This window comes from Ylistrum balloti, unplaced genomic scaffold (genome assembly GCF_031769215.1).
Source record: "Ylistrum balloti isolate Yb309-2 unplaced genomic scaffold, AGI_CSIRO_Ybal_v1 Utg370794, whole genome shotgun sequence".
In the NCBI taxonomy this organism is placed as follows: Eukaryota; Metazoa; Mollusca; class Bivalvia; order Pectinida; family Pectinidae; genus Ylistrum; species Ylistrum balloti.
Window position 1 is genome coordinate 983,374 of NW_026782463.1, and position 13,830 is coordinate 997,203.

The window sequence follows — 13,830 nt, forward strand, 5'->3', positions numbered from 1 at the left end:
AAAGTTGCATTTTGAAGCAAAATTAAGTTTCTCCTTAGGGCTTCGCTCCCAAGTCCCATGGGGTCGAACCAATTATCTGAATTTAAGAAATGATAACCCACCTACAATCATTTTCACACCTAATTTGGTTGAAATCTATCAAGGCATTAAGAAGGTGTAGCGTTTTGAAGCAAAACATTTTCTAATGTCCCCGTTTGGGGCCCCGCCCACAAATCCCTAGGGGTCGAATCAAATTTCTAAATTTAGGAATTATTTGCCAACCCCTACTGATTTACCGATTTTATTTTAGAAAATGAAATCAATTTAAGCATTAAGGAAGAGCAGCGTTTTGAAGCAAAGTATTGTCTTACTACCCTTTTGTGTCCCATTCCAAGGTCCCTAGGGGTCGAATCAAATATCTTAATTTAAGAAATGATCCCCAACTCCCGATGATGTTTCAGACTATAATAATAACTGGTAAACATCATCCTAGTCGACACTAGAAAGATGTGTATTGATTTGTTGATTTAACTTTTTGGTGAATATAAAGTTCCTTAACTCACAACCAGTCTGGATTTATATGAGTGTCGACTAGGCTGCTGTGATCAAGTTATTATATTTAACGATATAGGGATATAGGTAACGCATTAGATGAAGGAAAGGAGGTCAGAGCAGTGTGAAATTCTATAAGATCTGGCATAAGGGGTTGATTTATAAATTATAAAATTGCCGGAATAAGTTGTAATTTACTTAGTTGGTTTATTGATTATGTAAAAAGAACGAATCGTCCTAAAGGGAAAGCTGTGTGTCGTTTCTGAACAAGGACATTAAAAAAAAATATCGAATGTGAAATTTTCACTCGGGAAGTAGCGAAGGTCAAAATCTAATCTCGAAAGTAAAATATTTGTTTCACGCACTGAAGGTAAAATCATATGCATATGTTTAAAATAATCTTCATTTATTTTAATTATCCTATCAACATGGAGTCTAATTCTAACTAACTGTTAATTTTGATTAGTATTCATTTTCCCACATTTTTTCGGCCAGGATAATGCTTGTCACATGACGTGGATAGAGATATTCATATAAGATTGTATTTCAATTCATAATATGCATTTTTTATTGAACAAACAATGTTCAAAAAGGCCTTGAAATGAAAAACTTTTTAAACTAAGATAGTCTAAACGTATGTCGCCTGTATAATTTATACACTTGGAAAAATAACGAAACTTTGTACGTCAAGAAACTTTATAAATAGCTATATACAGACAGTTTTTGTTTCTGTTAACTAGAACGACTGACACAGATATACCATCTCTCTACAGATCGAATTAAAAGGATTTCCTAGGTTATTATTTTAACCTGTGGGGTTTCTAGATATGATAATGGCAAGATAGACAAGAACATCTTTCAGATGAATGTTTGAGAAATGACAATTGGGTGCTTTGAAAATATCAAAAATCAAAAGATCTTGCAACTGAAAGATTAAATAAATAAACAAATAAATAAAAAATAAATAAATCCTACTCAATCTATGGGACATACGATCATTTGAAAGATAATCAAGACGCTCCGAAAGCATATCCGGATGATCCGGATTTGAAGTAAGTCAGATTCTAACTTTAATTTGTACATGTACTGTAAAGAAAACGCTGAGCCCATTTCTGTCAAACGTTTTAAAGATAGTGTAAAAATCACGAACTTCACATGTGAGTGGCGGAGGTTACCGACTATGTACAACAAGGGAAATGGTTAGGACAACTAAGTATAGTGTAAGGTAGCACCATTTTGGTGTTTGTAACATGGTTTAGTAGACGTAGTTGCTCAAAGAACACGATGAGCGAACGAAGCAACAATGACAGTTTGAAGAAAAGTTGCGACACTATGAACAACATCACTCCGTGGCAGCAGATGATTTCATCATGCACAGGGGCAGTCCTTACCTCATTTTTTGGTAGGCGCATTTGATTCAGCATTATCGTTCTCTCTTTTCTCGATATAGATCATATACACATCATCTGCTCTTGTCCTTAGATGCTTTGCTGATTTCATAACATGATTGTGATAACTGGGTCAAACAGAGCACGTGTGATCCCTCAGGTTACGAAAGGGTCAGCACACAGCTGATCATTAAAGAGTACTTGATTCTTGACGAACAACTACCTATAGTACAATAACAAGATACCCATATAAGATAACATATTTAAATTTTACAAAAAGAGATAATTGATGTACAGTCAGTATGTAATTGGTTTGCACATGGACAGTTTTGGCAAATTTCATTGAATGCACATTATGTGCATTATAATAATGCTTCTGAATCAGAATGCATTCAGTTTTCTTTCATGGTAAATTCATGTAGATTCATGAATGCTTGTTTGATTTTGGTGTATACCAGAATAGTATGCAAAACAAAGTGTATGACCAGAATGTTGGTATGCACTGTTTGAAATTATCAATTCTTGTTGTGTTCATAAATAATCTAGATTCATAAATCAAGATAAATATCTTAAATGTATGGTTTGGTTCAACAATATCAATAATCAGATCACAGTAGTATTAAAACTAAGGAACTTGTCATTTTTCGGAATTCTAGTCATTTCAGTACCAAGGTGTTTCAGTAGTTACAAAAGACGTTTCGGTACTTGCAAAATGGCTTACACAGAGCTAGATTGTCATTTTGAGTGAACATTTTTTCAGTAACGGAATGAGCAATATTTATTAATAACAAAACACCTTAAAAAACCTAATTAAATACATTAATCAAAACATCTTTAAAAGTGTCGAAAATGACTTATTTTGGAAGTACTGAAATCACCTGGTACTTGCCATCTTTTTTTGTTGTTATTGTCAGTTTTTAGTATTGTCTGATTTTCCACCACTGCACTATTTTTTTTTGTTTTGTGTCCACAACAGTGGTATGGTTGCTATGATCATTGTTATTGTCATCAATTATTTAATGTTTCAGTATATATATACTAAAACGAAAAAGAAACGCTGTGTAACCTAAAAAGATTCTTTTAAATGATATAATTTAATGTCACATTATTTCATTCATTTTTGTATACAATTTCATCTGTTTGGAACCATTTATTGAAGGTTCTATCGATTATCAATGCTAATTATGCCAAAAATATCCCCCTTTTAGCGATGACCCTACTTGTATTGCGCAATATGGCTGGACATTTCAGTATCTTGTGTGTCCTCCATGCGCAGCTGGCCAATCAATTGGGATTACGTTATTGTTGGCCGACATGGGGCCGGGATTCTTCTATGCATGGAATTCATTGCTAGGTCTAAAATTTCCACTAGCAAAAATTTAGCAATTTTTTGGTGAATAGGTTTGACTTTTATTTACTGTTATAATTGAGTGATATTGGAAAAGTTATCCAAGACATTGGATAAGAATGGCTGATTGCTACCTGTATCAACATTTTAAATCTATATAACTTTGAATTTATCAGTTTTCTTTTTTTCATGTATGAGCTACATCTAATCTGACTGTCATATGATCAGATCCATTTATAAATGTAACTGTACCCAAATTTATATTATTTAAAAAATTGTTCACATTAACGATCATTTCAATAAATTATTATCAAGACAACTATCTTCCGTATTCTCGGCAGTCATTGCGCCATACTGTATTAACAACATCGTTACTAGATGATTTGTTGTATCTTAGAATAATATTCAAACTTTTTTTCTCATTTCCGTACCGTTTTTAACGTGGCTGTATATGCACGTTGTTGTGGCGGTGATTTTATATCAGCAGCGTCAGGAGAAACGCTCTCCGATTTCGACGATTTTTTTTTCAGAAGGGCCAGGCTGTGGCTGTTGACTATTGTCTTGGTCATCGCAAGCACTGTCAGATGCTTTCCTTTTGAAAAAGTTTGTTATCATAGCTGATATGTCGCATTTCACATAATGAGCAGACAGAAATCGTAGAGTTTTCCAAGAAACTTTTTATTCGGTTTACACATAACTATCAAGGGAAAAACTGGAGGAATTCCGAATGTATTGATAATCTATGTCACTTTAGCGTTCGTAACCTATTTACTCATTTAAAGGCAGACGGAGAAAGGCATTTTGTGGCAGATGTTTCGTCAAAAAATAGTGATTAGGTATAGTTCATTTCCACTCTCACTATTTCATTATTTTCCAGCTAGCAATTACCAGATTTTAGCTGGAATTTTGCTAGTTGTATATAGTTAATTTCGAACCCTGCCTTACGCCGGTTAAATTACCGTCAATCACGATCAGGGGTGATTTAAACCCATAGGAGATACCGCCCCAAACACATACTGAATCACCACCAAATCTATCTTGCTCAGCGACGGTGTAACGTTCCCCTCAACGTCGATATACATGACGTCACCAGTCCGAACGGTAGAGAGTGAGCCGGGTTTCGTCAGTGAAGAATACCCGTCTTCATTGCCTCATAGGAAAATTTCTGGGCGAGTGTGCTTGTAACCAAGCCAATTGGCGTTGGCGACGTGCAGGAGTTAGGGGTAGACCAATATAGGGATGTCGGGCTCTTAGGCCATTGAAGCGTAATCGGATTTGAACCGTATCAGGATGAATATGGCTGTGAGATGGCGATTACGTAAGTGAGAAAGTCTTATAAACCGATCCAGAAGTGGCATCGTGATGCGCGGACGTCCACTTCGCGGTCGGTCGATGACCCTCCCTGTCACTCGCACACGTTGGACAAGACGTTGAATTGTCCGAATATGCACACCAAAATGTGCAGCAACCTGAAGTTGGCCCTGACCCTGCAAAAGCATTCCTATAGCCTGTCCCCGCTGGACTTCCGTCATTCGTGGCATGGATGTAAATTGCTTAATTCGAATCAAACTTTGAAAAATCAATCCAAATACTTGAACAGTATCAAATAGACTGAAAATTTCCATTGGTGAACTCAATGACCTTCCCCTGCACGGGATTCTTGTATTTTAGCACGTGCCTTGCATGGAGCGCGGAGGTCAGGTATTGTGTGATTTTAAACAAGTGTACCTAGTGACCGCGAACAACACAACCTGACCGAGTGGCATTATTCTAGGCCAAGCAATAAATCATTTGTAGTATATTTAGTGTACCTGGCGTTTCTTTTTCGTGTTAATATACATTCAATACCGATGGTCAGTTTGTGACGATTGACAATTCTTTATTTACTGTCAGTGGTGGAGACTGGCATTTAGCAGTGTTTTATCTAGCAAATATTTATAGTCTTCATCAAAGAATAGCACAGAAATTACTGATGAAACCAGGCAAATCACTCTTCTGCACAGGAAATGAAACACCTTAATTGTAAATATTTTAGTTCAGCCTTTTGATAATCATTGGGAATGCATTTTCTGTTTGCTTGGTTCTTTTATTTTTCATTTTTATATTTTGTAAAAGATGTAAAAAACGTTCAGAGATAAGAATGTCACAAGAGTCGATTGGAACCAAGGGAAAACAGTCCTGGCTGTACACTTGGTTTGCTTGTTTACAAGTATAGACGAAAAACCTCAAGCGTTTGTGTACTATTACTTGTATTTGTTTGTATACAATGTGGATAAAGCAGCCACATCGATGGTAAATCATCAGAGATGCAGTTTTCAGTGTCAAGAATATGTGTATTCAATGACTAAATGTTGAAATACAGATGGTATGACTCAACAGAATAGACATTCTGAATGTGAAATGATATATTGTCATGATAAGAGAATCAAGAAATTTGAGAAATCAGGGTGTTTTAATCACCACTCTTCTCAAAAGCAGATAATCACCACCGTATTTATATGTGCAAATCAGATTATGCACAGTGCATACCAAATAGGTTGCATCTCCTGTGCACTCATCCTTAGACAGTTAAAATTGATTTTTTATAGAAGGCTTATGACAATTCAGAATATTTTTGGATGTTAGATAATGCACTGGAATTCTATAGAAATCCTCTGAATGATGAACTCAGAATGATTGCTGTACAGGTAAATTATAAGTGTTTTTTTAAAACTAACAGCTGGTAAGCAGACAAATTGCCTCTCCTAATTTGGTGCAATCATGTTTAAGTGTGGAATTACTTTTTTGCAAATTAGCACCAAAAAAGTGAAAATTTAGAGCATCCCCAATAATTACTATATAAGCAACATATAGAAATTGCTGTTAGCGCATTCATATTTTAGCAAAATATTTTCAGTGTGGAAAACACTAACATTTATAACATGTCCAGAGTATTATAATAACATTCAGTGTGTATGTGTAAAAATTCATAAAGATTTTTAATCAATTTATACCTTTTCAGTGACGCCATTAGATGTTGTGAAGATCAGACTGCAGGCTCAGAAAAGTCCTATGAAGAGGGGGCAGTGCTTTCTCTACTGTAATGGACTGATGGATCATGTCTGTTGGTGTCGGAACGGGAACGGCAATAATACAAAGCCTGTACATTGGTATAAAAGAGGCTTACCGGAGCCTTTCACTGGCACCCTCGTATGTATTTTATTTTTCATATTCTGTATTAAATGTAAATGATTTCTCAAATTTTTTTCACCAGTCGGGGGAAACTAATTCCAAGTATAAAATGTCACAATATGGCCAATTAAATCATTATGAAAGACTGATATAACTTGTGTTCCTCAAAATAGTTTTTTTTTTCAACATAAGACATTTATTAGGTGGGATGGGGTCCAGTTTGTAATGCACTGACCTTTCACTGAGGTGATTGAGGTTTCCTTCCCTAATTGAAAGTGAAAAGAGTGGTTTATCTATGTGCAAAGAGTATGTAGGGTTTGATACCTTATCCTGTTTATGAATATTTAATGATATTAAGTCTAGTCAACAGTACAGATGTACAGATATGTTTAAATGAATGTTTTCCCCGTTTTTAGGATGCCTTTATAAAGATTTCCAGACGAGAAGGCCCAACATCGTTATGGAGTGGTCTCCCTCCAACATTGTAAGTCAATATTTATCTCCACATCAATCAATGTATTGTAATGTCCTCTTTCTTAAATATTTATTATTGTTAAAGACACTTCTATAAAATATGAATTATACCACTATGCTAAACTCAGCCAGTTAAAAGAATTTTAAAAACTTGCCAGCACTGATTTCATACAGATTTCTTAGTGGAAAATTGATAATCAATTTGATGAGCACTAGTTTTCAACAATGTGATGAAAAAGAACCAGTTAATACTATCTTGAAAAATGAAGATTATCCTCTATGTTATCTGTGTGTGTTTCACTACATGGACAGAGTGATGGCTGTTCCTGCTACAGTTGTCTACTTTACCTGTTATGAGCAATGTCGGAACAAGCTTGGATACAGAGACGGGCTACAAGAGGGGCAGTGGTGGAAACCTATGGCTGCTGGAGTGGTGGCCAGAAGTATGTAACATCTGTATCAGTCTCGTTCTGGTGTTCTTGTTATTTGTTATTATGTGTAATTGGTTTTGGTTTCTGTACAGCCATGTGTGTATTTGGTTTTGGTTTCTGTACAGTTGGATGTGTAATTGGTATGGTTTCTGTTCAACCAGGTGTGTATTTAATGTGTGTTTCTGTACAGTTAGATGTGTATTTGGTATAGTTTCTGTTCAACCAGGTGTGTATTTAATGTGTGTTTCTGTACAGTTAGATGTGTATTTGATGTGTGTTTCTGTATAGTTAGATGTGTAGTTAATGTGTGTTTCTGTACAGTTAGATGTGTATTTGATGTGTGCTTCTGTACGGTTAGATGTGTATTTGGTTTTGGTTTCTGTACAGTCAGATGTGTAATTGGTGTTGGTTTCTGTACAGTCAGATGTGTAATTGGTGTTGGTTTCTGTACAGCCATGTGTGTATTTGGTATTGGTTTCTGTACAACCAGGTGTGTATTTGATGTGTGTTTCTGTACAGTTAGATGTGTAATTGATGTGTGCTTCTGTACAGTCAGATGTGTAATTGGTGTTGGTTTCTGTACAGTCAGATGTGTAATTGGTGTTGGTTTCTGTACAGCCATGTGTGTATTTGGTATTGGTTTCTGTACAGCCATGTGTGTATATGGTATTGGTTTCTGTACAACCAGGTGTGTACTTGGTATTGGTTTCTCTATAGCCATGTGTGTATTTGGTATTGGTTTCTGTACAGCCATGTGTGTACTTGGTTTTGGTTTCTGTACAGCCATGTGTGTATTTGGTATTGGTTTCTGTACAGTCAGATGTGTGTACTTAGTTTTGGTTTCTGTACAGTCAGATGTGTGTACTTAGTTTTGGTTTCTGTACAGTCAGATGTGTGTACTTAGTTTTGGTTTCTGTACAGTCAGATGTGTGTACTTGGTTTTGGTTTCTATGACTTGGTGTCTGTTTGGATTTGGTTTCTGTTCAGTCAGTTGTGTATTAAGTGTCAATGTTTTTTCAGCTTTGCCTATATACATATCTACAGTGTTGATATCTTTTTGACCTAGTCTGCCTACACTTTTTGAATTTTTAAAATTTTTTAGTCTGGTCATTATATATATAGTGTTGGTTTCCTTTTCAGCCTGGGCTGTGACGTTAATTAGCCCTCTGGAGATGGTACGTACCAAGATGCAGTCAGAACAGCTCAGTTATACTGCAGTTTGGCAAAGTGTCAGGAAAATGGTTAGACAAGAAGGAATCATTCGACTGTGGATGGGTCTAGGTCCCACGTTACTCCGAGATGTTCCCTTTTCTGGTAAGATTATTCTCTTTTCTTTTATACTCGTTTTTAAAGTCTTTTGAGTATGCATGTTTGTTGTCAGAATGACATTGTTGATGCTCTCGCCTTTTATCTTTGCCCCTTTCATTTACATTGGGGGTCGATGGGAGTGGAAGGGGATTATTTTTTACCATTTTTAGTGTTACCAATATTTGTCCATCTCATCTGGTTACATATTGTTCTGTCTAGATTTACACTATATCTTAAGAATCTAACAATAGATTTTATTCATATTTCCCGTGTAGTTTCATAAGATCAAGTTCTAGTCCTGATCAGATTCTGGTGACCAGGGTGTTCATGTCTTATAGACATTCTCTTGTTTATTATCAATGTTAGTAACACTGACTGACATACAAAAGTAATTGACTTGATCCTCCTCATTTCTTTGTTTTACAGCTCTGTACTGGTTTGGTTATGAAAGCTTTCGATCAATGCTGCAGAGAATTCATGGGAAAATAAGAATTGGTTTCTGGGATAATTTCTTTGCTGGTGCTGCTTCAGGAGCAGTAAGTATATTGTTAATATAATAATATCAGTGCCGAGTAACTGAATATGGTATCTGTGCTGCATCACAGTATATATAATATCAGTGCTGAGTAACTTTATATAACATTAGTGCCGAGTAACTGAATATGGTATCTGTGCTACATCACAGTATATATAATATCAGTGCTGAGTAACTTTATATAACATAAGTACCTAGTAACTGAATATGGTATCTGTGCTGAGTCACAGTATATATAATATCAGTGCTGAGTAACTTTATATAACATAAGTGCCAAGTAACTGAATATGGTATCTGTGCTGAGTCACAGTATATATAATATCTGTGCTGCATCACAGCTTATATAATATCTGTGCCGAGTAACTGAATATAATATCTGTGGTGAGTCACAGCTTACATAATATCTGTGCTGCATCAAAGCTTATATAATATCTGTGCTGCATCACAGTTTATATAATATCTGTGTTGAGTCACAGTTTATATAATATCTGTGGAGAGTAACTGAATATGGAATCTGTGTTTTGTCACTGTTTATATAATAATATCAGTGCTAAGCCAAAGTTAAATTATATCAATGTATTTGTTCATACAATTTGTGTATGGTTACTAAGCCAGTACATTTATCTGTGGTGTATCTGTGGTGAGTCACAGTTTATTTAAAGAAATATGGAAATCTTCTGATACTTTTATATATTGACAATTAACGCTATCATTTATCACAGATTGCAGCCATCATAACACTGCCATTTGATGTCATCAAAACTCACCGACAGATAGAGCTGGGAAATGTGATGGGCTCCTCAGGTAAAATACATATTCAGTACCAGGAGTAGAGTTGATTATAACTATCATTAGCAACATAACATTCTTTTATAATGAGAAATATATTGTTTGATTTCTGATGAATGACTGAGATATATCATATTCTCACATAAACACCATTATCAGTGTAGTAGAACCAATTACAGGCAATGTTTTGCCATGTGTGATATGTCCTACTTAGGCAGTGATTGGTTGAAGGTTCCAAATGTTTCTGGTTTGATGGTGTAACTTCATCGTATTTATACGCTTTGTGGAAGAGATAAAGAGTGAAAATAGGACCAAAATTAGATTTTGTATCCCTCTGAGGAAGTGTTGTTTTCATGCATTATGCAGAATTATGATAAGTTATGTGATGAATAGTACCTTAAATTTGTTCCATTTTATGGTAAAACAAAAAGATTTCATAAATCTCACATGGAATAGGAATGAATGTTAAATCCTCTATATACCCACTTGTTAGAGTAATCTTAACAGGATTTAAATCACCCTATTGGGATAATAATTTATGATGGGTAATTCAATGAGATGAAGATTGTACAAGATTTAAAATAGGCTTTTTAATGATTTGTATAAAAAGAGATTTGCCTCTTACGAGGAATTTCTGGTGATTGCTCTAGCATATGGTAATCTTGTGATTCCTTGATGTTTATCAATTACAGGTATTTTTTTTCTCTTCAACAGGTGAAAAGAAAACCAGCTCAACATTTCGTCTCATACAAAGTTTATATAGGCAGCAAGGAGTTGCTTCCCTTTTTACAGGTTTGTGTTTGAAGTGTTTTAGTCTCATGGGCTGAATGACTAAAAACTTAGTGATGTGGCAAAAGAATATTTCCGCTGTCAACTTAATTTAGAAGACATTTTATTTGTTATGAGGCAGTAGGTACCTGATGTGTACTGTTGTAAACTTTTCAGCTTTTCTCATACGTTTCTCCAGTTTAATTCTTTTCAGGGTCACATGCTCTCTTGACTACCTCAAAAAAATTGACATTAATATATTTAAAATGTTGAAATAAATTTTCATTGATTTTGTGTAATCTGGACTGGTACAAATTAATGTCAATTAAATGTCACATTCCACTCATTTCATTACAGAAACCAGTGATATCTGCCAAAGTTACCTCCCTTTTTTTGAAGACTTTTGTCTAAAATCACTCTTGTTGTAATGTAGAAATGTTATGTAATATAGTAAGTGATTATTAGGGATGTTTTTAAGGAAAGCTGTGTATGTTGGACGTTGTATGACAAGCTTTAATACACAGTCTTTGTTAATATGTTACAGGTATTGTTCCAAGGGTGATCAAAGTTGCCCCTGCCTGTGCCATCATGATCAGTTCCTACGAATATTTCAAGTCAGTGTTCAGGGAACACAACCTCAAGGCACAGAAGGCGTTAATGATACCATCTTCCTAAGGTGTTTTGTTTACTGATATATACAGCCTGGTGTAGCCTAGGATACCAGCAGGTCAACTATCGTCAAAGCAATCAGCTTTGATTGATAACAGGTTGATACAGAATTTGTCTGACCTAACCCACCAAATGATTGGTATGGAAGATGATTCAAAGTAATGTTTTCCTCTTATAATGTACCTAAATACTTGGAAGTCCGAGTTACTATTGTGGAGACGGATTCCTAACAAATCCAGATTCAGTAAGGACAAGTATAGAGAAGACAGCTGTGCTTGTTTAAATAACCTGTGAAAAGTGTCATTGACATCACAACTGAAGTCTTGTGAAGTAGGTTTTGAGAGGTATGAATAACTGATATTTTAATGCAATACCTCCATAGGATTTGTATTTTGTGTTGCAAAAGAAATCTGTATATATGTGTGTGTGTATATATATATGGATACTTTCAAGGTATGTGTGGATTACAAATCTATTCACTTGTTTGTTTGAAGTCAGAATCGTGTTTGAAATTACTGAAATTGAATGGATCTTGCTTGCAAAGCACTTCAGATTGTATGAAAACGTTTGATTTTTCCTCTTTTAAACGTTTCTACCTGTGATATTTTATATTTTGCATGTTTATAGTATGTTGAAACTGTCACTGCAGAATCTGAACTTCATATCAAGTTGGAGTTAAGTTTGAATCATACAAATAGTCTGTTGACGTTTAACTTGGTGTTAAATATTTGAAAACAAATAAGATGAATCATCTCATTCATGATTTTACATGTAAAAATATCCCATATTTTTAACAAGATATATATTTTTTGATGAGATATGAATGTAAGGTGTACCATGTAAGTAAGTATGAAGTCAGTGTTTCAGTAGTTTGGATACAAGAGGTTACCCTTCAACAACAGACAATGTATCTAGATGTATCACAATGCATTGATATTATTTGTGTAGTTTCTCCCAACAGTTTAGCTATCAACTGTTTTAAATTTTCTTTTTCAAAATTTCTGCCTGCCCTGCTTAAAAATTCTATCCTTTCAAAATTCTGATAATTGAAACTTCTTTCCTTGATTAATAATGAAATGTTGGTGCTGAATCTTTTCTGTTATTTTTAGATGAATATCTTAATTACTGTAATTGCACATGTATATATATAAAATGTAGAGAATAGAATTATTCATCAAAGTATGAAATAGTTCTGATGAATGGCTGATCAGATCTCAGTTGGTCGATGTAAAATACCCACCTACATTCAAAAGAATCAAATGTAGTGTTATTAGTACTATTTTACACTTGCATAAGGTAACCAACATTGTTTATAAGTCACCAAGGTCTTTTATGGTGATTCACAGATAAACAAAGCTGTGTGTGTTATCAGAGACGATCAAGTGCTCTGATTGACAAGATTTAATTAAACAAACGCTATCTGGTGTAAGGCAGTAAAAGACCGGCAAAGTTTATGAAAAATTTGCTTATGTAGTCTAATGATATGTAGTGTAGTTTTTACGTTCTTCAATCTGATGGGAAATATACACTGGAGCTATCCCGTTATATATATAAATCAGAAAATGTGTTGGGAATATTTGCGAGTAATTATTTTTCAAACGGAAGCATTAATTTGTGAGCGATACATGAATAACAGAGAACAGAGAACAAGTTATTGTGGAAGTCATGTGGGACAAAGCTTGGCTTTTACTACGGTGTCAATTGTGTGATTGTTTTATTCCTTAGGTCAGTGTACAGTTTATCTACTTTTCTATGTGTTCATGAAAACTTGTTATAAATATCTAGATATGGAATACATGGACTTTTACATGTGTAAATAATCTGATGAGCTTCAACAGTTTGAAGTTTATTAAGGGGCATTGTATCTAAAATTTTAACAATCTACTTGATGTTTGATGACGTAGATGAACCATTTTCTAGTCAGTGCACTTTCATGGCATTTTCACAACGGCATGCATTACCTCTTCATTTTCGCTAGTTTATTGCTTTCAGCCTCCAGATTGTATATTATTATTCAGTTATCATGGGGGTTTCCTTACTTAACTAAAATATTGGAGTCATTAATAAATCATGTGATTATTGATTTTCAAACGTTGAAGAGATTTGAGAGTATCAAGTCATTCCATGAATTTTTACCTTTAATAATTAGTTTCTTGATAATGTATTCAAGAGTATTTAATGAATAAATTAATGAAACATCATCCGAGGTCTGTTTTCTTTGTCATTTTCCTGAATACCTGGTACATGTTTAAGATTTACAAACCTGACAAAGTATTTTATAGTAAAGGTTTTTTGTGTAGATAATGACCCCAACTGTTTCTGAGGTCAGAAACACAGCAAACAAATTTCAAAGAGTTTTTATTACATGATTTTATCTTTGGAAACAGTGAAAAGCAGCGCTTGTTGTAAGCTTTACTG

General features: G+C 34.6%; 1 protein-coding gene across 1 annotated transcript; it reads left to right on the plus strand.

Annotated features, from left to right (window-relative positions):
- Positions 1–1,702: 1,702 nt before the first annotated feature.
- Positions 1,703–13,613, plus strand: LOC132558508 (probable mitochondrial glutathione transporter SLC25A40). The gene is made up of 9 exons (XM_060223075.1): positions 1,703–1,933; positions 6,269–6,456; positions 6,855–6,922; positions 7,225–7,355; positions 8,484–8,657; positions 9,078–9,187; positions 9,909–9,990; positions 10,690–10,767; positions 11,288–13,613. The coding sequence occupies exons 1-9, from the start codon at positions 1,816–1,818 to the stop codon at positions 11,416–11,418; spliced, it is 1,080 nt and encodes a 359-aa protein (XP_060079058.1). The 5' UTR covers positions 1,703–1,815; the 3' UTR covers positions 11,419–13,613.
- Positions 13,614–13,830: the final 217 nt, after the last annotated feature.

Bases quoted from the DNA above. Each gene is read 5' to 3' on its own strand.
- LOC132558508 (XM_060223075.1), top strand. From the start codon at position 1,816: ATGAGCGAACGAAGCAACAATGACAGTTTGAAGAAAAGTTGCGACACT. The intron at 1,934-6,268 runs GTAGGCGCATTT...ATACCTTTTCAG, and splicing joins AGTCCTTACCTCATTTTTTG to TGACGCCATTAGATGTTGTG. The intron at 6,457-6,854 runs GTATGTATTTTA...CCCCGTTTTTAG, and splicing joins AGCCTTTCACTGGCACCCTC to GATGCCTTTATAAAGATTTC.